Source organism: Anolis carolinensis, chromosome 2 (genome assembly GCF_035594765.1).
Source record: "Anolis carolinensis isolate JA03-04 chromosome 2, rAnoCar3.1.pri, whole genome shotgun sequence".
NCBI classification, from domain to species: Eukaryota; Metazoa; Chordata; class Lepidosauria; order Squamata; family Dactyloidae; genus Anolis; species Anolis carolinensis.
Genome location: NC_085842.1, coordinates 256399091 through 256426920, shown reverse-complemented (window position 1 = coordinate 256426920; position 27830 = coordinate 256399091). Strand labels below are relative to the sequence as shown.

General features: G+C 40.8%; 1 protein-coding gene across 1 annotated transcript; it reads right to left on the bottom strand.

The window, feature by feature from the left end:
* Positions 1-3933: 3933 nt before the first annotated feature.
* Positions 3934-26766, bottom strand: nxnl2 (nucleoredoxin like 2). Its single transcript, XM_003216498.4, has 3 exons — positions 26671-26766; positions 18239-19553; positions 3934-4552 (listed from the first exon to the last, which is right to left on the bottom strand). Exons 2-3 carry the CDS (start codon positions 18538-18540, stop codon positions 4384-4386), a joined length of 471 nt encoding a protein of 156 aa, XP_003216546.1. The 5' UTR covers positions 18541-19553; positions 26671-26766; the 3' UTR covers positions 3934-4383.
* Between the last annotated feature and the right edge of the window lie 1064 nt (positions 26767-27830).

The following is a 27830-nucleotide window of genomic DNA, read 5'->3' as shown; positions in this document are numbered from 1 at the left end:
TACTTTTTGAAGAAATTCACAGAAAGACAAGAAAACCAAATAAGACATTTTTCTATCATTTAAAGTGCACCTGCACTGTAGAGTTAATGCAGTTTTGACACCACGTTCACTATCATGGTATCATTTTATGGAATTATGGGAGTTGTGGTTTCACAAAGTTTTTAACGTTCTCTGTCAAACAGTGCTGGTGCCTCACCCAGCTACAAATCCCAGGATTCCATAACATTGAGCCCTGGCAGTTAAAGTGGTGTCAAATTGTATTAATTCTACAGTGTAGATGCACTCTAGGATTCTAGGTGTGTGTATTCCTCCCTGGATCAAGAGCCACATGTGGAAATCAGACAAACCACAAAATGCACTCAAATGCAGATGCTATCTTACATAGATTTGGGAAAGTTATGTGGTTAAAAAGAGAAAGTGCCATTTTATTGTGGAAATTACCTATTCTCATACTGAAGTCAAAGACCCAAATCTCCATCCCTAGAAGTGAGATGGTCACATAGGCAACAAATCACACACCCCACCCCCACTGGTTGATTCCATGTTATGATTTAACACATAGGTGAGAAAAGGAGTTTCCTGCTTGATTTACAACTGTTAGTCTGTCATTTTAAACAAGGGATGCAATTATCTGAAATAAACAACCTGAAGTTCCTATTGATTAATTTTTCACATACTGCAACCATATTATCTCCTATGATAAACCATTGAGAACAAAAGCACCATCTCCAGAAGAGTTTGGAAATGTTTATAGAGTGCATACATAGAGGATGTTATTGTGAAGTAGTTATTAATATTTTTCGGAATACTTAATAAACCATGTCTTCATATTTTCTACTTCTTGGCAGAAATTGACCAATTAGCTAGGCAATGCTCTTCACTCTTAAGATGGTTACTTTAAAAGGTAAGTACTTGCGGTTTTAAGATAAGTTAGTCACCACTGCAGCTTCAATTTTTCGAAAGTAATTTTGCCTTCAAAACAACTGGTTACTTTTTACAGTCCACTCTTCACAGTCACAGAGAGTTAAAAAAACCTGTAAATACTGTTCAATAGAGCTAGGGCATCCTAGTTTGAAGTGAGCATGAAAGCACCTCTGGCTGCCAGGCTCCATTGGGACAGCCACCTTCCCAAAAATGAGCTATGTGCATGTTCGTACAGGAACCAGTTCTCAGGTTGGTAGAGGGGCAAGTCATCTTTGATGCCAACATGTCCACCTCCTGAAGATGGGCCTTCATCTTCAATATTCACACAGTGTCCCAGGGGGTGAAGGAAGGATAAAGGATCATCACTGCCATCATGTCTTTCTCACAGAAATGGGGCTGCCCTGTGAACATCCACTCATCAGCTTCATCTTCTGGAGGTGGAATAGGACACCAACTTTTCCTATGCCATAGGTTGCATAATTTTTGGACCCATCCATTAAGGCCAGCAGGAGATCAGTGGTTATAATGGCTGTGGTTGTGACCCACCTCCCATCCCATAGCCCATTAGTAAACAGAGAAAGATTAACCAAACAACAGGAGAGTGTGCATTTTGTACTCAGGTGTCAGAAAGATAAAACATATACTAGGTTTCATTTGTTTCATGGAGGTGGAGGTTAGAATATGGGGATCAAATCCCTTGAGAATGGATAGAAAAATAATTCTAAATATATAACCAATAAAGAAAAGAGGGGACAGAATGCTAGCTGCTACGTAGTTATTTGCCCCACTAGTTTGTTTTTTTAAAAGAAAAGCTATGAGGAAAATGGCTAGCAAAAACTATTTGCATCAAATGCACTTTCTTTTATGGCACCCTAGATATTTTTAATTGCTGTCAAGTGTTTAATATATAAGGTTTTATTGAATATATTAGAAGTTATCATATTATCCAGATGGTTAAATTTTGTGGGCAACGAAAGGAAGAATCCTGTGTTCATTAGGAACTGACTTTTTGAGGAGCTGAACATACAAATGTCTGTCTCTTGAGAAGATGGGTGAATGAAATAAAAACAAATAAAAAGCACATCAATTGTTTTAGTTCATTTTTCATAGCATCATACAAACAGCATAATTCCTTTATTCCTTCATTCATATTGACACATGTCCAGGTTTTCTTTTTCCTTCTCCAGCTTTTTCTTCATAGTCTTTTCTGCCACTGTCCGTTTCTTATTTAAGAGAGACAGTAAAGTTATTCTGGTTGGTATGTCTTCTAGGCTGGAGTAAGTGATATTTTGAATTTGAATTTCCAGAAGCTCCAGAAAGTACAGCACAGCCAGTTTCAAGGATTAGAGTGGTAAACCAAAGCATGTGGAAAGCTAAAGGTGCTCCACCCGTGCTGAGCTTTCCATGAATAGTACCAACCCTCTATGGCTTTTGAGGATGGGAATTATAGTTTTTGTCATTTCAAAGGGCATTGTGTTGGGGAAATTGTCTCAATGGGAAAACCTTATGAATGAAATAGAAAAAATAGTTCTGGGCTTTAGAACTACTGTTTCTGTTCTCCCATGTTGTACTTTATGTAGGAAGATTTTATATCAATTGCAGTCATCCTTTGTGTCTGTACTTACTGAGTATTGGTGGATGGATTAGGATTTTGAACACAAAAATAAATTGAAACCACACAATTGGAAGTAATGTTAATATCTCATTTTTACTCAGCTATCATTCACTTCAGGAGCTGATATTTCTGTTGTACCCCTGCCAGACAAGCTCCAGTTTTGAAATTATGCCAAGATCTATTTTGGACTTTTATTTTGAACACGGTTGATGGAGCAGAGGGAATTAATGATGTTTGATCTATGTGCCTTTCTCAAATATGTATTTCATCTGTTTCCAGTAAGGCAAGTAGTTCAAGTCCTATTGAAAGTTAATTGCAGATAAAGCTGTTTGAGTTTTCAGCATTATTCTGAATATGTTTCCCAGAAATTTTGGAGGAGATGCTAGAAACTGACAAATGTTGGTTACTTGAGTGGTAAAAGGAATTATATTTGGAAATATTTTGATTTTTAATATTAGGATTTCTCAAGAAATCAAACATTCTTAATAAGAAGAAAGTCCAGCTGCTGACATTTTGAAGCGTAAAAGAGAAAAATTATTTCATCAAGTTTTCTGACTCACCCAAAGCAAAACGCAAATATATAAACACACATGGTATTATGTACCTTCTTGGCACTGATTTAGGTGTATCTATTAATACTTGAATATAGTTGGAGCCCTTTTTTGTTGAACATCTGTATATAACAGAACATCAAGTCTCGACAAGTGCACAAATAAATCAGGAAAAGAAAAATGTAGATATAGCCACAAGTATTTCTCATAAAGCATGAGCCCAAAATCTAAAGGCATACTTATGCATCCAGTGCCAACAGAATCAGGAGTTTGTTCTCTTTGCCACATCTTTGTGCCAAAACTTTCTTGAGATTATTTTTGCAGCCTTCTGCTGCTTTTTTGTCCCATTGGAGGGGGGGATTGTTGTTTCTCTTGGAAATAAATCACTGGATTATGGTAATAACACCCTCTTGGAAATAAATCACTGGATTTTGGTAATACAGTAGAGTCTCACTTATCCAACACTCGCTTATCCAACATTCTGGATTATCCAACACATTTTTGTAGTCAATGTTTTCAATACATCGTGATATTTTGGTGCTAAATTCGTAAGTACAGTAATTACTACATAGCATTACTGCGTATTGAACTACTTTTTCTGACAAATTTGTTGTATAACATGATGTTTTGGTGCTTAGTTTGTAAAATCATAACCTAATTTGACATTTAATAGGCTTTTGCTTAATGGCTCCTTATTATCCAACATATTCGCTTATCCAACATTCTGTCGGCCCGTTTATGTTGGATAAGTGAGACTCTACAGTACTAGTAAAAACTTCATTACAGCCACATATTTCCGTGTTCAGTTGTTGTATATCATGAAAGAAGACAGGAACATGCAGGTAAACTACAAACAGGTTTAATAAAGCAAGTACTCTCTCATATATATAAGAAAATTATAGACCAAAGTGGTGTTGTCAAGAAATATAAAGTTTTCCCTGTCGTATGTTTGGCTTTGGAAGCAATGCTTGCATAGACCTGAGAGGGCAGCCTTTTTAACCCCAGTGAGGCAAAGCTGATCTTTATCAAATAGTTCAGTAATGTTAGAACTGCTTTGGTTATTTACTATGGAATATAAATAGGAGGAACAATAATATGGAACAAAAAGACAAGTGCCTCGTGGAAACCTATGTCTAACTAACTATTCCAGCCAAAACCAATTTGAAATTAAAGCAAAACAAAACTAAACCAAGAATACTGCAATTTCCTCTGTTTGTGGTAGCTGTAACAATGGGACCTCTGAATGTATGAAAGGTGTAGCAAAGCCATCATTTCTGCAAGTTTCATCCCAGTTCAGCTAGAAAAATTCTGGAAGACGTTGGCCCCTTCAAGCCAGTTTCGGAAACAATTTAGCCCTCTTTCTCGGATTTGTTTTCTTCCTTTATCAGTAATGACTTCTCCAGTTTGTTTAACAATCACAAGTTTAGGAATAGCCGTGATGTTGTATTTCTTTTTCAACTCACTGTAAATAAAGAGAAAAGAAAAGTTAAACACACCATTATGAACCAAGTAATAAGGATAAAAAAAATATTCTTAAAGGAGACTTGCATCATGATTTTTTAATTTTAAAAATGGTATTCTAAAATATAAAACTGTGTTTATATATATAATTTAAGATGGCAATTCTCAACATCAAATCACACACCTTTTCTATGAAGACTGCCCTGAGCAGTATACAAATAAAGTTTTATTATTATATTAACATGAAGCAAAGTTTTCAATATCCATAAAGGCAACCTCTAATTTTGCAGCAAGCAGAAACCCACACATATTTAGTAAGAAGTAATAGCACTGCAGCCGAATTATGAGTCTGCAAACAAAACAAGGAGCTGTGCATTAATTCCAAATGTCAAATTCAAAGGACCTTGGGAAGGCAGGAGTAAGAAGTTATTTATAGAGTGGATCCAGGCAACCTAGCTATTAGCCTCTGGGGACCTCAATTTTCAACCTTTTACTTGTTTCAGATGTGTTGCATTTCTAAAATGGGTACATGTTTCTAGCCTGCCCATTTAACACTTGCTTATTTCCTGATAATATGCTCCATATATTTATTAGACACATTTCTGCCCTGTAACCTCAAAGTGACATACATAGCACTGCTTCTTCCTACTTTATCAAAGGAATATCTATTTTTGTAGTATTCCCCATTTTATCCTGGTTTAAAGGTCCACATTAAATGGTCAGTGTAGATATGTCCCATACCATAAGGAAAAAGATCAGTTCAAGAGAAGTCACTATCAACTATTATGATTTTTTGTATAATGACATGGACCAACTACCATATCACACTGATTTGATGCATGTTATAAGTTTTGTGACTTGAAATGTATTCTATGGTTAAGATAAGGTGCCTGGTTATTGTGTTTTGTGCTTGTAATTATGTTGCATTAGTCTGAATAACCATGGTAGACTGGTAATGATGCCTTACACAATCTGTGGGGACCTATTATTAGAGGCATAACAAATATGCTGCACACAAGATATCTCAGATTTAATCCCTGGAATTGCTGCAGGGCAGTGGTTTTCAACCTGGGGTCCTTGGATGTTTTTGGCTACAACTCCAAATTCCAGCCAGTTTTCCATCTATTAGGATTTCTGGGAGTTGAAGGCCAAAACATCTGGGGACCCCAAGTTGAGAACCACTGCTGTAGGGCCTTTCAATCAGTGTGAACTCAGTATGAACAATGGATGCACCAATGTCTAATTTGGCAAAATCCCGACTCAAAAGGCAATGCTCTCAGGCAATCTAGTGTCTTCCATGTGTTTTGGGGTCATAGTTCCCACCTGCTATTGTGCAGGTATGGGTACTTGCTAATAGATAATTCCTGTTTCCTCACGTGGAACTACTAGATTTCTGTAGGATGGAGCCATGGCAATTAAAGTGGCATCTCACTACTTTGTGAAATGTAATGTGGAGAATATATGCCAATATGTGGATAAGTAAAGCTCAGGAACAAATCTCAATAAGGATTATGCAACCTCTTTTCTTTTGCTGAGATCCCCACTCTACTAGGGCAATATCTCAGTGGTTAGAAGGGAGTCAGAATTCCATCCTGATGCTCAAAGACCTACTCTCAAGGGGACATATTACTCTTTCTGTGGTTATCTGACTGACTAAGGAATACATTTGAAATGAGGCTAAGCCCACGTGAAATCACAGAGAAGACCATAAAGAGGATAACTTTCCCATGGTGTGAAACTGTGATTTGTGGCCCATTAAATCCATGCAGCTATCCCAATTCCTGCTTCAATTACCTTTACAGGTAACAGTATAGAATAGAGCATCATTTGATACCGGCTGGTCTCCATCAATTCCTGTTACCTTGTTTAGTTCATCTCTTCCTGTTTGTCCCCGTCTCTACCTGCTGAGTTCAAAAGTGGCTCAAGAAAGCATCAACTGTAAAATGAAGCTGATAAAAAATATCAGGTGACTCAGAATTACATAACTTGTTATTGTGAGCACCACTGGGGAAGGCCTATAAGGAAAAACAGAAGCGCAAGTTTACCTCGGGGGGATTTTAGAACAAGAAAACTAAGGTTGTTGAAGCAGCTCCATATGTGATAAAACTAATTTTGTTTCCTTGGTACCAAGATCCTGTCTTGAATGGAAGCTTCAGACAGACTGACAGTTAAGATGCTTAAGGGGCCATTCACACTAACCAATAATCATGCTGTTATTCCATGGTCCGTGGAGTCCTGGAACTTGTAGTTTGATAGGAGTGTAGAGCTGGTTGAGAATGGTAAAGCCTCCCCCTAAACTACATACCCCAGGATTCCAGAGTATGGAACTATGGCATCACAGTGCTATAATTCTGTAGTGTGAATAGCACCCTGAGGTTCTCTCCATACTCTTGCTATCTGAAATTAAGAAAGGTAAATCTGGGGGAAAGATCTTTCCCACTACATTTCAGGTGAGCAATTTCACCACCATTCCCGATTACAATCATTCAATATATCAATATACCATCTGGATTTCCTGAGTCTTGTTTGAAGCTTTCATTTGGTTAAATCAATCAAAAATAAAAAAACATCAAAATGCCATTTCTAATTCCTACATCTAAGACTGGTGTCTCTAAGGTTTTATTGCCCTGCTTGTGGTGATGGCTGTTTATTGCTGGGTTTTGTTTCCTTGATTATGTTTCATTGCCCTGTCAGTCTGTGTTTTCTCATGGCAGAATTCTTAAATTGATTCCTTCTTAGTGTCTTAAGAAAAACTAATAATTATTAATTAAATTAAACCAGGTGTCCCTTGTTCCCTTCAATGGCGCCCAGTTTTTATATTTTGAAACTACATATATTTGATGCCTTTCCTCCCAGGAATTCAAAATGGTACTGCAATGAAATCCTGTGAGTTAACTTAAAATGAAAAATAAGACTGGCTAAAGTGGGGACTTGAAATGAGATATCCCCTAATCTTACTCTGTTATAAGAGGACTGGAATTCTTAGCATTCTGGAGCACTTGCAATGCTAGCTGGAATGCATGAAATGTACAATCAAATTCTGATCTTTTGGACCTGATCAGCATGTTTATGTTTCATATTTTAAATTCTCTCAGCATACACCCATTTTCTGACCTTATACAGTCAAAACCCCACAATGAACATGTTAACAACAGGTAGGAGGCAATCGTTCCCAACCTTTTTTTGACCAGGGACTACATTGACCAGGGACCACTCTCCAACATTAGTACCAAATGGGCTACAAATCAGTTTTTGGTCAACTTTAGATTCGTTTTGGTTATTTAGGATTCAGAAAATTGCATTGGATAGACCACATCAGCTCTAGTTTCTGATGCAGAACATATGCCATCCAGTAGTTGCCATCTGCTCACCCACGGAAAACCATATTTAATAATGTAGAGCTGATTTTCCGCCATGTCTTGTGGACCTTATTTTAGGTTTTGGGCCCACTAGTGGGCTGTGGCCCACAGGTTGGGAACCACTGGTATAGTGAAACAATAGTTCATGTGACCAGAGTCCCAGGATGCCTTGATAAATAGGATCCATAATATCAATACCATTTGTCACTCTCCCCACTCTGACTGTATGACTTCATCTTTTACCAATTTTAATCTTCCCTCTGAGTTTAGTAGCAAAGTCCATAATAAGTAGGATTCCCCATAACCACAGAACCCATAAATCTGTAGTTTTACTTATCTGCACCCAGAAAGAAATCCTACATTAATGGCTTTTGGCCATATCCAGAGTTTTAGGTAATTGTGGTCCAACCAGAATGTATCCTCTATGCATACTGGGGTCTTGGTGTAGTCAGAGTGGAAACAAATTTTGCCAGTAAAAATATTTTATTATGAGCTATTATTGTTAAATTCTAAAATATTAGTGACTGACTATTCTTTGTGGGTTTATTATTCTGTCCTTCCGAACAGTTGGGTATCATATTTTTTTGAAATGGGAACAAATAATAACAAATATTTTCTGCCCTCTTAGTGTAATGAGAAATACTACATTACAGGTGGAGTGATTCAGTCAAGAAAGTCGCTGTCTTGAGTATGCAATACTGGAACATTAATAACATATTCTCTCAGGGGGTCTCTCTTTCATAGGGTCATTATAAATTGAAGATGATTTGAGTCGCTTGAATGATTTGAGAGAGACAAAAAATTCCTATGGTTTTTGAACAAAATATGTTGGAGTTCAAACTGCAATTGTGTACAGACAATGAGCGCATGATTGGTAAAATGTATAAACATCAGTTAAGAGTTGAAATGGAAGAACAAGTGAAAGAGTGTTATGAGAAAATGGGCTAGGAATTTTAGACATAATATACAAATTGAGAAATGAGAAAAGGTATGGTCAAAGGGCTTGAAGTTTACATTGAGTTAAATCTATTTTTATATAAAATGATATATATCAAAACAAGGTATATGACTCCAAAAAAGTTGTATAGAATGTACATGGGAGTTCCAAATGTGTATTGGAAATGTGAACAACAGGAAGGGACAAGGATATTGTTATACACTCAAAAATGGAAAAAATTCAGAAGTTCCTACAGTGGAAGAATATTGGTTAAAGTTAAAGGAGTTAGCAGAAATAGATAAATTAGCTATTTTGGTTGGGGGAAAAAATCATTAGATACATTCTTAAAAGACTCTTGTTAATCACGTTGGGGGGGGAGAGAAAATGATTTAATAACTGTTGGTTTTGGGAATTAATATGAATTAGTAATCAGAAGAAATACGCATATGACATAATTTAATGGAGAATATAGTAGTATTACTTTATAGGTATGTATATAGCAAATTAAAAGAAGGTAAGGAGTAACTTATCTTTATTTATATATGCCCAGCTATATTATTTTCTATACAGGCAGTTCCCGGGTTACAAACAAGATAGGTTCTGTCGGTTTGTTCTTAAATTGAATTTGTATGTACATTTTACACAGTTACATTTTTAACTGCAACTCTAGCTAAAAATATTGTTTTTAGTTTTGGATACCACAGGGAAGAATTAACATGCCTGTAATATTTTTTTTGCTGTCTGTGCCCCTGTTCAAAAGATTTCACCTCACTTTCTGTCCCTGTGAGAATTGAATTTTGAACATTTAGGGTTGTTGTAGAAATGTGGATTGGTGATAAAGCTTCAGTTGAGATACCTTTTTCCCATGATAACTCTTTCAGGAGTGAATTTCTCTTCCTAGAGGTAGATTTCCTGTCACTCCCTATTGTCTCACTCCCTGTTTGTAACTAGATGTTGGATGTAAGTAGGATGTTTATTACTCAGGGACTGCTTGTTCATTACTTTTATCTATTTCTCTGTTTGTTGTTTGACTGAAATATATATAAGTTTTTTGCATGTAGAAAAATATTAATTAAAAACATGAAATGATGAAGAGAACATGATGGCACCTAGGAAATGCAAACTATGACAACTTTTATTTCCATCTTGTCTGTCAAACATTTCACACACAAACTTTCCCTCTGTCTCGGAGCTTGAAGAAGTTACTTTCATGGGACTGCAGCTACCAGAATGCCATAGTCATGCTAGCTGAGGGATTCTGGGAACTGCAGTCATAAATGTAACTTTTTTGAACTCTAACCCCATCCATTATCATGGATTATTTTCTTCCACTCCATAAATTTCTTACTGAGCCTTCCCCTCCTGCTCCACTGCTTTGTTCTTGGCATAACCTTTAGCTACAATCATCAGCAAAGATGCCACCACTTCTGATTTTGGAAAACAGGTATATTTATGTTAAATGATCCTGATAAACAAATGATACCATGCAACTTATTTTAAAAGTGAATTGATGAATGAATGTGTAAAAGTCTTAACTCTTTTGTTAGACTGCTATTTCTCGGATTTTGGAAATATAGAATAAATGTATGTCATACCAATAAGACCTCTCAGTAAAATTCTAGACATATGAATAATAAGATATGATTAAAGAGTGGCTTCAGAAAGCAGCCAAACAGACTTCAGTGCCACGTAACAGGCAGTTGTCAAGGGAGATTGTAACTGACAGCGAAGGTGACCTTCCCCTTTTCTTCCCAATAGTTAAACTGGAGAAAAATCTATTCATACCATCAAAATTTCTTGAATTGGGGGAGGAGGGGAGAATAATTACCATAAAGGGAGATAAGGAAGAAAGAGTGTGCTCTTCTCGTATGTTATGGACTCTCAACCTCCATTTAAAAAAGAAAAATAATTTCACTGGTTTCCTTAACCCTGCTACCCTGTTTTGCAAAAATAAGACTTCCCCTGAAAATAAGAACTAGAAGAGGTTTTGCTGAATTGCTAAATATAAGGCCTTCCCCAAAAGTAAGACCTAGCAAAGTTTTTGTTTGGAAGCATGCCCGCCAAACAGAACACCAGAGCAATGAGCAGTAGTGCAGTTATGTCAAAAGTCTGATGCAAGGAGATACTCTCTCCTGTTAAGAGACTCAAGAACAGAAACAATCTCTGTACGTATCTTTAATTTTGACTTTGCCTTAATTTTTATTACTCTTCTCCCAATTCCTGCTATCATCCCTTACTCCTCTTTCTATGCTATAAGGTTTTTCAAATCCTCTTCTAATAGTATGTACATATACATTTTTCAAAAGAGAAAACATTTTTGTGCAACTTATCTAAAAGTACTAAAACTGCCATAACCTGTGGTTGCACTAGCATAGACCTGGCAATAGGGGTGTGGCATAAATTTATATGCACACACAGACAACGCATTCCACACTCATATGCAAAGTCAATGCAAAGACCAGGACACCAAAACTTTACATTTCAAGCAGTATTCCTGCCCCAAGATGTGTTATTTACTCATTTCAAGATGCACGGTGAGGTGAACTGCAAACACTACAACCTTTCTATCTCTGTGCAATGAACTCACCCCACCCTCTGGATGGATCATGGATTATCCAGACAAACTGGAGGGCAATATGAGTTCAGGAGCTATTATCTCTGTTAAGAACTCAAGCAAAGGAGAGATTAATCATTCTGGGTCCAAGTTCCTTGCTATAGCTGCAAGCAAAATGGCTTCTCTTCGCACAGTAATTTATATGTCTACGTCTTGGGGCAAAGTTAACAAGACTACCATGTGTAGCAACATGGTCATGAGAAGAATGATGGATTAAATAACTTCACCAGTTCCCTTTCTAATGCCCATTTTACAGTGTTCGTATGTTTTATCATTTATATTTTGGTGGTTAAATATTTCACACCCCTATACCAATCCATAACAAGCTTTTGCAACAGAGGGAAGGAGTGGGATCAATCTCAGCTCCAAAAGGCAAGCCCGTCCCATCTCCTCACAGCACCATTTCTGTAGGCTTTTCTTCACAAATGTGCAGAAGTGCATTATATTAAAAAGTGTAAATCACTCACAGCATGTCTATTTCCACCTGGAACTTCATTCGGCTGTTTTAGCAGAGACAGGATATTATATTATCAAACCAATTTGGGCTTAATTTTTAAAAGAAAACCCAGAAATCCTACCTGTACAGTACTCATTTGACTGTAAACCCACTGATGATAAAGTAAGCACCACTGAGAACAAATATGATATAACAGTGGCTAGTAAACAGAAACAGGGAGAATACAATTCAAAACCTAAGTAATCCATTAAACTGATTGAGCACGTCAAATGAAGCCAAACTGATACTTAAAGGAGTGCTGGGAGGATAAAATGAGAAACATGTTCTTCTGCTGCTCCACAGAGGATGTGATAAATAACTACACAAACTCAAGATGAAGTGTCAGTTTGAAACCAGCACTGGGACGTTTTTGAAAGCAGGCTTTCTCATAGAAGTGTTAGGTAAGGGTAAAGGTCTCCACTGACATTAAGTCCACTTGTGTCCGACTCTGGAGGTTGGTGCTCATCTCCATTTCTAAGCGAAAGAAGCTGGCATTGTCTATAGACACCGCCTAGATCATGTGGTCAACATGACTGCATGGAGCGCCATTACCTTCCCGCAGAAGCGTTACCTGCTGATCTACTCATATTTGCATGTTTTCGAACTGCTAGGTTGGCAGAAGCTGAGTCTAATAGTGGGAGCTCATTCCGCTTCCGAGATTCAAACTGCCATCCTTTCGGTCAGCAAGTCCAGCAGCTCAGCGATTTAATCTGCTGCACCACCGGGGGCTGTAAGGCAAGACAATCCCTCCTATACTATACTAGATACCACACACCTAATTTCAGCTGTTTCTTTGAACTAGAGTACTGGTTCCCAAACTTTGATCCTCTCGATGTCTTCGACTTTGAGTGGCTATTGGGTCAAAATCCCTGCTTAATGCAAGATCTCCAGCTAAGGTATCCCCAAGAGGTTGTCCATCCCCCTTTGCAAGCCATTCAGAGAAAGAGACAGCAACACTTCCCTAGGTAATTGATTCTATTGCAAAACCACTTTGTCAAGAGTTTCATAATAAAATCTATTCTTCTCCACCTTAAAGTCACTGGACCATTCCTAACTTCTGGGGAAGCAGAGGACAGATCTATCTTCCCAGTCCCTGAGACTCCAAGGAAAAAACTTAAGTGCTACACGTGTCCCTTTCTGATGTCATAAAAATACAACCTGGTCATGTCATTCAGCATGAAACATGATGTCTCAACTATAGCTGGACATACAGCACTCAAGTAAGAAACATGGGATCTAAGGGCCCTTCCACACAGCCATATAACCCAGAATATCAATACCTGCTTTGAACTGGGTTATCTGAGTTCACACTGCCACATATTCCAGTTCAAAGCAGAAAATGTGGGATTTTATTCAGCTGTGTGGAAGGGGCCTAAGAAATGAGGGAAACATAAGTGCAAACGTCTTAATCTGGTTGTCATCACTCCTCCCGTGCATCTGGAATTGCATTTTAAAGTACGCACCTTGAACCTCTAGCAAACCAATGGCAAAGAGGGCATTAAAGAAAAGGGAATAACCTCCCTTCACAGCAAATGCATTTTATATGAACATGGGAAACCAGTGCCAGCTCTCTTTCCCCTTCATCCCACTTTTGTGCATGTGTAGAAATTTGGTCCCCTGTATCCATGGATTTTGCATCCATGACTTGAAAATACATATTTTAAATTTCAAAAAACAAGTCTTGATTTTGCCGTTTTATATAAGGAACATCATTCTACTGCACCATTAATATAATGAGACGTGTGTGTCCATCTTGAAACCAAATTCCAGTGGATACTTAGGGCCTTAAAGTCACCGGTTGACTTATGGTTGCGAACTAATTAAGTATAAAGTATTGATTATTACCTTTGAAACCATAGACGTAGGTCCTCTAGGCGATGCTTATTTCAACCAGCCAGAATCCAACTGGCAACTGTCACCCAGAGGGCCTTTTTATCAGTTGCCCCTAGACTGTGGAATGGCCATGCTGGACGAGCTCTGACAGCCAAATGAGTTGTTAGAATTTAAGACACAATTAGAGGCCTATCTCTTCCAGCAGGCCTATTCAGTCAGTTTTAAACTATGCATTCTAAATTTACATTTTATTAGTGTCGGAGTTTTGATCTTTATTCTATGTTTTAAATATATGTAGATTCTCAGATAGCCAGCATCCATAGGAATTGGCTGGTGTAAGATACATGTAGTTTCTGGTTGCTTGAGAGTTGCTATTTAAAATAGGCCTAATACTATCCCCCATACTAAATCATACAATAAACTCTGTACTGTCTTAACATTAATGTTGAAACCCAATAGTTAAAAGCAAAGCAGAGAAACTTAACTTAATCTAACACAGTTTTACTATTTTACAAAACAGCTGTTTTTTAAACAAGTATTATTAAATCCCAATTCAAAGTACAGGTTTTCACCTATAAAGCCCTATACGGTTCAGGTCCTGCCTACCTACACGACCACATTCCCTCCTATGAACCTGCTCGGGCTCTGAGATTGGCCGAGAGAACGAAAGGCCCTCCTTTCGGTCCCACTTTTGTCTCAAGTATGGTTGGTAGGGACGAGGGAGAGGGCCTTCTTGGTGGTGGCCCCCAGGCTCTGGAATGCCCTCCCCAGGGAAATCAGGCAAGCCCCCACACTGTCCTCTTTCCATAGGGACCTGAATACTGGCTGTTCAAACAAGATTTTGAGATTGTCTAGGCTTAGTTGACCAACATAATTTTTTTACGGAGCCTTGCACTTCATCCCGTGCCCTTGACCCATGGTCGTAGTTGTGTCCCTTGCCCTTGCCCTAGTGTTACAGCCTGGCTACATTTATCACAGCTAATTGTTATTGGATTGATTGATGCCATCTTAAACTGAATTTTAAGTTGTGGTTTTATATGCTTGTTTTATTCTATTTGTGTTTTTTAATTTTAGATTTACTTCTTTTATGTTTTTAGGCACTTTGTGCCGGGTGTAAGCCGCCCTGAGTCCCTTTGGGAAGATGGTGGCAGGATACAAGAATAAATTTATTATTATTTTATCATGACACAGCAAACAAGATAGATATGCTGGATTTCGTATCACAAAATCACAAGTCGAACACTTCCCAAGTGTCTAGGACTGTGTGATATATTTTCGGATGATGCGCGCAGATCCCAGTAGGGTGGCCTTTTGCAGTTGGCAGATCGTAATTTTGTCAATGTCTGTTGTTTCCAAATGCCAGTTGAGATCTTTTGGCACGGCACCCATGAGCCCATCACCACCGGGACCACCTGCACTGGTTTCTGCCAGAGTCTTTGAAGTTCAATCTTGAGGTCCTGATAGCGGCTGAGTTTTTCCTGTTGTTTTTCATCAATGCGACGGTCACCTAGCATCATCATCATCATTATTATTTTATTATGACACAGCAAACAAGATAGATATGCTGGATTTCATATCACAAAATCACAAGTCAAACACTTCCCAAGTGTCTAGGACTGTGTGATGTATTTTCGGATGATGCATGCAGATCCCAGCAGGGTGGCCTTTTGCAGTTGGCAGATCGTAATTTTGTCAATGTCTATTGTTTCCAAATGCCGGTTGAGATCTTTTGGCATGGCACCCAGTTTTGGTCCAACCAAGCCAGAAAGGCCTCAGCTGAGGAATGGAACCAAGAGCATCTAACCCATTAGCATTATGGAGAATCAAACCAAAACGAAGTCTATACTGGCTCGGTCGTTGCCCAGGATAAAAAGGACCGCAGTGGATGCTGTTGATTCTGGACATCCATCGACAAGTGGGCTATGGAATCATCAAAACCCAAATGAACAGTCACAGAAGCGGCAGAAATATACAACGCCAGAAAACCGCACAATTATGAAATGCTATTACAACTCTGAACCTGAAAAGCGCGGCTACCAAAAAAGGATGCATCAGCTATGGAAACAAGAGTACCCTGACTCACAGGTAACAGAACCCTGACTGGCTGACCAACGAAGATTCATAATCATTATTATTATTATTGTTATTATTATTATTATTATTATTATTATTATTTCATTGATGTTTTTGCCAGTTTGAGAGTTCTGGTTAACTGAGAGTCTACTGTATTTTTATGGTCCTTTGTTTTATCTATGTATTTTAATTATTATACCCAGCTTTGAGCTGTGACAAGAGTCAGGTAACAAATTACATGCATTACTACTACTACTACTACACCCTATGAGACTTCAGCAGCCAATGATTTTGGTATCAAAAATCTCAGTGGATTTGGTTTTGGATACTAAAATCCTTCGCTGCTTAAGAATCCAATTCCAGCTGAAACCAAGGGTCCCCAAGTCACCTATCCAGGTTGATGCCTTGGTTTTGACATTTTATATATGGAACACCATTTTACTACAGGCAGTCCCCGAGTCACAAACCTCTGATTTACAAACAAGTCATGGTTAAGAATGGGGATGAGACAACAGGAAGTGAGAGAAATCTACATCCCGGAAGGGAAATTCACTCCTGGAAGAGTTATCATGGAGAAAGGATGTCTCCACTGAAGCTTTCCTCCCAATCCCTGTTTCCACAACGAGCCACATTGTTCAAAATCCAATTGTCACAGGGACAGAAGGTGAGGTGACATCTTCTGAATAGAGGCATAGACAGCAAAACAAACATCACAAGGGTGTCAACTCTTCCATATGCTATCCAAGGCTAATATATATTTGGCTGGAGTTACACTTTGAAAATGTACCTGTTCTGACTTATAACAAATTCAACTTAAGAACAAACCCACAGAAGCAATGTTGGGTTGGTGTGAGTTTTTGGGGCTGTATGGCCATGTTCCAGAAGCATTCTCTCCTGACATTTCACCCACATCTATGGCAGGCATTCCCAGAGGTTGAGGGATCTGTTGGAAACCAAGTAAGTGAGGTTTATATATCTGTGGAATATCCAGGGTGGGGGAAAGACCTCTTGTCTGCTTGAGGTATGGGTGAATAAATTTGCCACCTTCATTAGCATTTTAATGGCCCGCAGTTTCAAGGCCTGACTGGTAGCTGCTGAGAGGTGTTGTTTGTTTATTTGTTCAGTCGCTTCTCAGTCTTTGTGACTTCATGGACCCGTCTATGTGGGCTGTCACCACCCCCAACTCCATCAAGCTCAAGCCAGTCACTTCAAGGATACCATCCATCCATCTTTCCCTTGGTCGGCCCCTCTTCCTTTTTCCTTCTTTTCCTCCCCAGCATCATCCTCTTCTCCAAGCTTTCCTGCCTTCTCATGATGTGGCCAAAGTACTTCATCTTTGCCTCTACTATCCTTCCCTCCAGTCAGGCATTATTTCCTGGAGTATGAATGTTGGGGCCCCTGGTGGTGGCGCAGCATGTTAAAGCGCTAAGTTGCTGAACTTGCAGACTGAAAGGTCCCAGGTTCAAATCCCGAGAGCGGAATGAGCGCCCGCTGTTAGCCCCAGCTCCTGCCAACCTAGCAGTTCGAAAACATGCAAATGTGAGTAGATCAATAGGTACCGCTCCGGCGGGAAGGTAAGGGTGCTCCAGCAATCATGCCGGCCACATGACCTTGGAGGTGTCTACGGAAAACGCTGGCTCTTTGGCTTAGAAATGGAGATGAGCACCAACCTCCCGAGTCAGACACGACTGGACTTAACGTCAGGGGAAAACCTTTACCTTTTACTAGTGGACTAAGTGACTTGAAGGTTGGGTTGCTGACCTGAAAGCTGCCAGGTTCGAATCCCACCTGGGGAGAGTGTGGATGAGCTCCCTCTATCAGCTCCAGCTCCATGCGGGGACATGAGAGAAGCCTCCCACAAGGATGATAAAAACATCAAAAACATCCGGGCGGCCCCTGGGCAACGTCCTTGCAGACGGCCAATTCTCTCACTCCAGAAGCCACTCCGGTTGCTCCTGACACGAAAAAAAAAAACCTATGAGAGGTGTTAGCTGGCCCTGATTGATTCTTGTCTGGAATTCCCTTGCGTTTTGAGTCTTGTTCTTTATTCACTGTTATGATTTTGGAGTTTTCAAATACTGGTAGCCAGTCAGGAGAGAATGCTTCTCAAACATGGCCCTATAGCCCGGAAAACTCGCAACGACCCAGTGATTCCGGCCATGAAAGCCTTCGACAACACACAGAAGCGATGTTGTTCATAGCCTGTGACGGGATTTGAGCTTCCGTGGATGGGGATATCCTTGGCACCCAACCCCAGCGGATAGCGAGGGAGGCCAAGAGGTGGCCCTGCTGCCCTTTCCTCCCTCCGGCGGGAGGCGCCCAGGCCCTTCCACCCACTGCGCAGCCCCCCCCCCTCCCCCGCAAGTGCTACTCACTGTCGGAGGGGGTCGTGGAAGGGCAGGGCCAGCCAGTCGCCGTGCGCGCCCTGCATGTGCTGGGCCATCTCCTCGGGGCTGCGGTCGGAGGAGACGAAGACCACCTCGAAGGGGGCGGCGGGGCTGGCCTCGGCCACCAGCTCGCCGTAGAAGTCGCCCAGGAGCGGGGTGAACTCGCGGCAGAGCGAGCACCAGGCGGCGGCGAAGTACAAGCCCACCACCTTGTTCTCCAGCGCCGGCTCCGGCTCCACCGCCCGGCCCTGGCGGTTCACCAGCAGCCGCCCGCTGAACAGGTCCACCATCCTCCTCCTCCTCAGACGTGGAGGGAGACGGCCCTTAACAGAAGAGGAGCCTTGCCAGGAGAACAAGCCTTTCCCGCGGGGAAACTTCTCCAGAAAGGACGCAGGAACGAGGGGAAAGCGACAGAGACGGGAAAGAAACCCTCCCTTCGCCTCTCTAGTCTCTCAAGAAGCTCCTTTCCTTTCCTGGAGGAGCTTAAGTGCCCGAAGCGCCTTGGGTTGAGAAGCCAAAATCCTTTCCGGCTGAGAAGCGTCTTCCCAAGTTAAGACAGAACGAGGGAAAGGAGGGAGAGGGAGACATAAATCCTTTCTCCCTCTCTTTAAGTCTCTGAAGAAGCTTAGGAAGGAGCCTTGGGTTGAGAAGCAACCATGCCTTCCAGTAGAGAGACTTCTCCCGAAGGAAAAGAAGGAAGGAGGCGAAAGGGAGAGGATTCCTTGCTTCCTATTTGCGCCCTGAAGAGCCTTTGGGTTGAGGAGCAGCAATCCTTTCCAGCGGGGAAACTTCAGAAGGAAAGGGGGAGAAAGGGAGAGAGAGGCACCCAAATCCCTTTGAGTTTCCCTCTTTTTCTTCTCAGGAGGAGCCTCTTTCCATCCCTGTCCTCAGTGGGAAGCCAAGCGCTACAAGAGCCTGGGCTTGATGAATGAAATCCAGCAGGAAAGAGGGAGGGAGGGAGGGGAGGACGCCAAGCTTTCCCGCTTCCCCTCTTTTTCTTCCCCTGGAAAGGGACCGGCAACAAGTGGCCTCCCACGCTCCTGCCCCGAGGCAACCAGCCCAGGCACCAAACGCGAGAGAAGGCGAAAATGTCCGGAAAGTGCGCTCTGCCCTCCTGCCGGAGTGATAAATGGATTAAGCGCCGCCAAGAATAGCCCTCCAACGCCCGACTTAAGGCGCAGAAGGGCTCAGGAGGCGGGCGTTTGTCTTCTTCGAATTTCCCTCGCAGGAGTCCCTTGCCTTGGCTGGACAGAGGCGACTCTTGACTGTGCCTCAAAGCCCCCAAAAGCGTAGCAGAGCAGTCCTGAGAAAAGAAAAGAAAAGAAAAAGGCATGGTTGAGGGATAAAGTCTGAACCCACTTTGGCTCCTTTTAGACAGCTTTCATAGAATCGTAGAATAGTAGAGTTGGAAGAGACCTCATGGGCCATCCAGTCCAACCCCCTGCCAAGAAGCAGGAAATCACATTCAAAGCACCGCCGACAGATGGCCATCCAGCCTCTGCTTAAAAGCCTCCAAAGAAGGAGCCTCCACCACACTCCAGAGCAGAGGGTTCCACAGCCCTCGCAACGAGGAAATTCTTCCTGATGTTCAGGTGGAATCTCCTTTCCTGTAGTTTGAAGCCATTGTTCCGCGTCCTAGTCTGCAGGGCAGCAGAAAACAAGCTATGACTTCCCTTCATGTACAGTAGAGTCTCACTTATCCAACATAAACGGGCCGGCAGAACGTTGGATAAGGAAATATGTTGGATAATAAGGAGGGATTAAGGAAAAGCCTATTAAACATCAAATTACCTTAAGATTTTACAAATTAAGCACCCAAACATCATGTTATACAACAGATTTGACAGAAAAAGTAGTTCAATACGAAATAATGGTATGTAGTAATTACTGTATTTACGAATTTAGCACCAAAATATCACGATTTATTGAAAACATCGACTACAAAAATGCATTGGATAATCCAGAACGTTGGATAAGCGAGTGTTGGATAAGTGAGACTCTACTGTATTTGGACATGGCTATCATGTCTCCTCTCAGCCTTCTCTTCTGCAGGCTAAACATGCCTAGTTATTTAAGCTGCTCCTCATAGGGCTCGTTCTCCAGACCCTTGATCATTTGAGTTGCCCTTCTCTGGACGCTTTCCAGCTTGTCAACATCTCCCTTCAATTGCAGTGCCCAGAATTGGACACAGTATTCCAGATGTGGTCTGACCAAGGCAGAATAGAGGGGGAGCATGACTTCCCTGAATCTAGATGCTATACCTCTATTTATGCAGGCCAGAATCTCGTTGGCTTTTTTAGCAGCTGCATCATATTGTAGGCTCATATTTAACTTGTTGTCCACAAGGACTCCAAGATCTTTTTCACACGTACTGCTGTTGAGCCAGGAGTCCCCCATTCTGTATCTTTGCATTCCATATTTTCTGCGGAAATTAAGTATCTTGCATTTGTCCCTGTTGAACTTCATTTTGTTAGTTTCGGCCCATCTCTCTAGTCTGTCAAGATCATTTTGAATTCTGCTCCTGTCTTCTGGAGTGTTAGCTATCCCTCTTAGTTTGGTGTCATCTGCAAACTTGATGATCGTGCCTAAGTCGTCTAAGTCGTCATCTCAGCCACAGGGATTGAAGAAACCCAAATGATCTTGTCATCTAACATGTCTGAGAATTTAGACCAATCTGCCTTTCTGAAGACGAATCTTTGTTTAAATCGAGGCCTTATAGTTGGGAACAATTGGCATACTATTGGCGATGTTGTGTGTTTGGTATTGGTGGTCCCATTGATTTAGTGCATTGCTGCACAATGCTGTCACTCACAAATAATTCTCAAAGGAACACTTCAGCAAGCAAGAGTCCAAAAGTGGCAGGCTAAAACTACACCTTGCACTTTATTTTACTCTCTGTGGAAGTAACTTGAATTCCAACCTCACTCAAATTCTCTTAGAGAAAGTTTAGCTCTTTGACTTCTTATGCTCCCAAATGACATTACAATACATATCTTTGCACTTTTGCCTAGACCACCCTCCCATTTTATTCACTTCGTTACTAAACAGTGGTTCTTTTATGTTGTCATTTTATGTTTTAAATGTTTCCTACTATTATTATATTGTATTACTTTGGTTTTAAAGTGTTTTATCTGGTTGAATATACTGTTTTACATGTATTTTATTTTGCTCATTATTTGTTCTTTGGGCTTGGCCCCCTATTAGCCGCCCTGAATCCCAGCGGGGAGATGGAGGTGGGATAGAAAAATAAAGTTGTTGTTGTTGTTGTTGTTGTTGTTGTTGTTATTATTATTATTATTATTATTATTATTATTATTATTATTATAAAACCCAGAATCTCATTCAGTGGCTGATACCAAATGAGAGACTCCCTTTTGGGCACACAGTTAGGGTTAGTTGTAAATAACATATGTTGCACATTCAGCTCTTTATCTGGTTCGTGAATTGATCTCACTTCCCACAAAGGTCTTTGCCTGGGCAACTTGGAAGGCGCTGAACAGACTACGCTCTGGCACCATGAGATGCAGAGCCAATCTTCAGAAATGGGGCTACAAAGTGGAGTCCACAACATACGAGTGTAGAGAAGAGCAAACCACAGACCACCTATTACAATGCATCCTGAGCCCTGCCACATACACAATGAAGGACCTTCTAATAGCAACACCAGAGGCACTCCAAGTGGCCAGCTAATGGGCAAAAGACATTTAGTATAATGCCATGTTTTTAAAACTTGCTTTGTGTTTGCAAATACATTACAACTTGTACCTTCAGTTCACTTCTGACACGATAAATAAATAAAATCGCAGCCACAGTAATACAGGGTTAGGATGGTAACACATCCAGGCATTCCCTGGGCATCGTCTCTGTAGATGGCCAATTCAAGCGACTTGACTTGCCGTATGTTCTCAAGTCACTTCTGACACAATAAAAAAAAAATACAGGGACCCACCACCTAGCTTTGGAAGAGGAACAAGTCTTGGTAGGGGTGAAAATGGTGGATAGTTTCAACAGAAAGGAGGGAACCATGAAAATGAACAAAATCTGGCTACCAGTATTTAAAAAAACCTCTAAAATCCAAACAGTAAATAAAGAACAACACTCTGAAAACAGAATCAGGGCCAGCTAACACCTCCAAACTAAGGATTCTCCCAGGAAGAGACACCCAGTCTCCGGGCCATCAAATGCTAATCAAGGTGATTAATTACAACATCCACACCTGCCTCCAACAGACAAGAGTTCTTTCTCCCACCCTGGACCTTACACAGATATATAAATCCCACTTGCCTAGTTTCAATATACTTCACAGCCTCTGAGGATGCCTACCATATATTTGGTGAAACATCAGGAGAGAATGCTTCTGGAACATGGCCATACAGCCCGGAAAACTCATAGCAACCCATTGATTCTGGCCATTAAAGCCTTTGAAAACACAGTTATAATGTATTTAAAAACATAAAGATAAAAACTTGGCATTATACTAGATTTCCTTTGACCAGCAGCTGGCCACTTGGAGTACCTCTGGTGTCACTGTGAGAAGGTCCTCCATTGTGCATGTGACAGGGCTCAGTTTGCATTGTAGTAAGTGGCCTGTGGTTTGCTCTTCTCCACACTTGCATGTTGTGGACTCCACTTTGTAGCTCCATTTTTTAAGATCAGTTCTGCATCTCATGGTGCCCAGCCTGTTCAATGCCATGGGTTAAACCCTTGTGCCAGGTGTACTGCTGACCTGAAGGTTGGGTTGCTGACCTGAAGGTTGCTGGTTCAAATCTGCGAGATGGGATGAGCTCCCATCTGTTAGCTCTAGCTTGCAGGGACATGAGAGAAGACTCCCAGTAGGATGGTAAAACATCCAGGCGTCCCTTGGGTAACGTCTCTGTAGACAGCCAATTCTCCCACACTAGAAGCAACTTGCAGTATGTTCTCAAGTCACTTCTGATAATTTTAAAAAGCACCTTCCAAGTCACCCAGTCTTCTGTGTGCCCGGGAGGGAGTTTCTCAGTATCAGCCATTGATTGAGGTTCTGGGTTTTAGCCTGCCACTTTTGGACTTTCACTTGCTGAGCTGTTCCTGCGAGTTTCTCTGTGGATCTTAGGAAGCTGTTTCTTGATTTAAGGCATTGGTATGCTGGCTGATATCCAAACAGAGGATGGGCCAGAGATGTCAATGCCTTGGTCTTTTCATTATAGGCTGCTACTTCCCCAGGGATGTATGTAGTGCAATACCGGCTAAACAGTTTAATTTCTGCAGCGGTGTAGGGCGTAGACATCCTGTGATAATGCAGCATGTCTCATTAAGAGCCACATCCACTGTTTTAACATGGTGAGATGTGTTCCACACTGGACATGTCTATTTAGCAGTAGAATAGCAAAGCGCAAGGGCAGATGGCTTCACTGTATCTGGTTGTGATCCCTAGGTTGTATCTATACTAAAAATCATGCAGTTTGACATCACTTTGACTGTCTTGACTCAATGCTACGGAATCCTGGGTCTTGTAGATTCCATAGCATTGAGCCACAATGGTCAAAGGGGTATCAAACTGCATGATTTGTACAGTGTAGATCAGGCATGGGCAAACTTCGTCCCTCCAGATGTTTTGGATGTCAACTCCCACAATTCCTTACAGCCACTAAGCTTGAAAACTGCTTTGGAAGATCCTGACATTCTGATGGGTTCCTCATACAATAGGTGCAACCACACTATAAATCTCTTCTTGGGCAGACTTCAGGAGCACATGGCTATATATACACGGTAGAAATAATAGTTTGACACCACTTTAAGGGCAATGATTAAGCACTATGAAATCATGAGAGCCTTAGTTTTACAAGATCTTTCACCTTCTCTGCTAAAGAGTGTTGGTGCCCCACCAAACAACAGCTCCCAGGAGTCTAGCATTGAAATAGCAGGAAAAAAAAAACATTTCTGTTACATGCGGGGTATAGCAACATCTGGGAGGAAGAAGAGGGCATTGAATATTACTTCAGTCCCCTAATTTCTAGCATTGCATTTTCTAGTGCTCTATACCAATAAGAAATCGCGTTGTTATCATTTCAATTACTTTTGTGTATTATAATTCTAACTATGTAGCGAGCAGCATGGTGTAGCAGTTTGAGCATTGGACTCACAAATTCTGGGCTTGAATCCCCACGCAGCCATGGAAAAAGACCTATTAACTATTGTGAAATATATTTTAATGGTATTCTTATCTCTTTATCTTCTACAACTTGTAGTAGAGTGTATAGAATGCGCTAGGTGTTTTGCATCAATTTGCAGAAATACCATAATGCAAACAGTTCATAGAAAACATTGGGGATATTGCTCTACTTGAGACCGATCTGCTATTCACAGAGAACAATTTCTATATGTACTTTTTAAGTCTGGCAATAGGTTTTCAAAGCCTCACTGAGGTTTATCAGCATAGTGTTTTTTATGCAAAGCCCCTGAAGGAACGAATTAGTTTACATATGTGAATAAAGGCAAGCTTCAGTAGGTGAACTGTTATAGTTCAAAGGCTTGTTTATGTTCTTATTCTTTGTATTTTCTTAGTTACAATTTATATCACCCATATATCCTTTTGATTGGGTTGTTGTGAGTTTTCCAGGCTTTATGGCCATAGTCCAGAAGCATTCTCTTGTCTGCTTGAGGTACGGGTAAATGTTGCAATTTGCCACCTTGATTAGCATTTTCATGGCCTGAAGTTTCAAGGCCTGGCTGGTAGCTGCCTGGGAGAATCCTTTGTTGAGTGGTGTTAGCTGGCCCTAATTGATTCTTGTCTGGATTTCCCCTGCTTTGTGAGTCTTGCTCTTTATTTACTATTCTTTATTTACTATTTTAGAGTTTTTTAAATACTGGTAACCAGATTTTGTTCATTTTATGGTTTCCTCCTTTCTGCTGAAATTGTCCATATGCTTGTGGATTTCACATGTACCTCAAGCAGACAAGAGTTCTTTCCCCCACCCTGGACATTCCACAGATATATAAACCTCACTTAGTTTCCAACAAACCCCTCAACCTCTGAGGATGCCTGCCATAGATCTGGGCAAAACGTCAGGAGAGAATGCTTCTGAAACATGGCCATACAGTTTGGAAAACTCACAACAACCCAGTGATTCCGGCCATGAAAGCCTTTGACAACATCCTTTTGAGTATCCAAAGCCATTTTTGCTGGCATAAACAGCTGGCTCTTTTTTAAAAAACAAAACAAAACAAAATCTATACCAATTTGGACAATTTAACAGCCCTATGTTCTGGTAGCCAGCACAGTGTAATAGTTTGTGTATACTGGACCAGGGATGCATCTACACTGCAGAAAGTGGTTTAACACCACTTTAACTGCCATGGCTCAATTCCATGTAATTATGGGAGTTGCGGTTTGGTTAGGCAGGAGTCTTTGGCAGAAAATGCTAAAGATCTTGTAAAACTATAATTTCTGTGATTCCATAGCATTGAGTAATTGCAGTTAAAGTGGTATAAAACTGCATTAATGCTACAGTTTAAATCAGTGGTTCTCAACCTGTGGGTACTTAGGTGTTTTGGCCTACAACTCCCAGAAATCCCAGCCAGTTTACAAGGTGTTAGGATTTCTGGGAGTTGAAGACCAAAACATATAGGGACCCATAGGTTGAGAACCACTGGTTTAAATGCATCCTAGGATTCTGGGAGACCAAGGCTTCGAATTCTCACCTGGCCATGGAACCTCACTGGACTCCAGTACTTCAGCATAGTGCTCCATGTATGGAAAAATCAAGGTTTGCTTTAGAGATTTCCACCCAAATATTTTGGAGCCCTTACATCTGAGCTGTCGACTGTACTGCAAACCGCCACTTTCACAATGGGTCTTTCTCCTGATGTTGTAGGATTGATTATAAAGATAAGAGTCCTGAACTACGTTTTCCCATATTCTCACCTAGTTTCTGATAATTGCTCCTGCAAGATAATTGAAAATCAATGACAGGGGAAATGTACCTGCAAGATAAACTAGCACTCCATCTAGTGGTAGTAGTTTGACATACATCAAAAATGTATTAATTTGGATGACCATTTTGGGAAGCAGGTATGAGGTTTGCAGCATGGCAAGGGATTAGATTAGATGGCCCATAGCATCCTGCCAACTACATGATTTGATTATTGCTGTTGCTTAGATCTAACTTTTAACCCCCTCTCCAAAACTGAAAATTTATCTGGAAAACGTGTCTTGTTAATGGGACTGAAACTTGCAACATTTGTTTTTCAATTTAGCATAAACTATTCCTAGTTGTAATAAATTGTGCATTAGTATCAGTAGGCTCGGACACAAATCAGTTTGAATGAAAATGATTTGTAATTTTTGGTGGTCTGTTGCATATAATTTTCAAAAACAAAACAGGGAGGAGGGGATCGAAATTATTGGCTACAGAGAGGAAAGAGTTAAGTCTGCAATATACCTGAGGCAGGGGCTGCTGCAGGGCTCCTAGAGAAGATGGAATTATTGCAGTGTCTTTTCCTCACTCCCCTGGCAACAGCAGTGTCTGTCCATTGCTTTTTGGAAAGTTTCCTAGGCTCCTTCTCCAGAGAGGGCCCTGCTGGGAATTGCTTTCCCAGCAGCACTTGCATGGGGCAGGCATTGAAAAGTCTCCGAGTTCCTCTTGGAGCATGATGGGAGTTGAAATTTTTCTCTCTCTGTTTATCAGCCAATAAAAAGACTGGTTGTGTCCATGCTCTGATTGGCTGAGAATGAACACAACCGGCAACTACAATTCTCAGAACCCTCTCTTGTGGTTTGTCTTATTTTAAAAAATGTTATGGTAAAAACTTAAAATAATTCTTTAAAAATCTGTAGATTGGGGAATTGTTTTGAGACTTCACAGGCCTGCAGTTGTAAATGGGTCTAAAACTGAGGTAGGTTTCATGCAGTTAGGGCTTAAAATGATTGAGGATTGAGCTTTTAAAGCAGTGGTCCCCAAACTTATTTGGCCTACTGCCCCCTTTCCAGGAAAAAATTACTCAGTGCCCCCTGGAAATTATGTTTTTTAATTTAATAGCAATTAAACAGAAAGATATACAGTTATTCATCGCCCCCAAATGCACCTGTTGCCATCGCTGCCCCCCTGGATCACTGCAGCGGCCACCAGGGGGCGGTAGTGCCAACTTTGGGAATTACTGCTTTAGTTTCCCGTTGTGGCCAGTGGGCCGAATCTTTGCCGAATGAAAACGGCAACACAACTCCCAATTCAAGTAACTTCCCAGTAAACAGAATGAGGGGTCAGCTGATAATGGATCCCGAAACAGCATGCGTTTTGGCCGAATTGCATACCCCTCATATACAGCGGATCTGCCAAAGACCCATTGCCAAATACAAGCAAATCTGGACAAAGATAATTTTAAAAATTGAAATCCAAAAGATATGCATGAGTAGTTGGCAATAGTGAAAGAAAAAAAAGAATGTGATTACGATAGGGTTAAAGTAATAATGGATTAAGAAAGCCTCCGCCAATGGGCATAAAGATAAGACAGTTTGTTATAGAACATTTTGAAAGAACAAACATTTTATTGAAATAGGATAGTTAAAATGGAATAAAATGAAGAAAGGTGCCACAATGCAGAA

Excerpts from the sequence above, each read along its gene's own strand:
- nxnl2 (XM_003216498.4), bottom strand. The coding sequence starts at position 18,540 with ATGGTGGACCTGTTCAGCGGGCGGCTGCTGGTGAACCGCCAGGGCCGG. Across the intron at positions 4,553-18,238 it reads TTCCACGACCCCCTCCGACA|TGAGTTGAAAAAGAAATACA; the intron begins GTGAGTAGCACT and ends CTTTATTTACAG.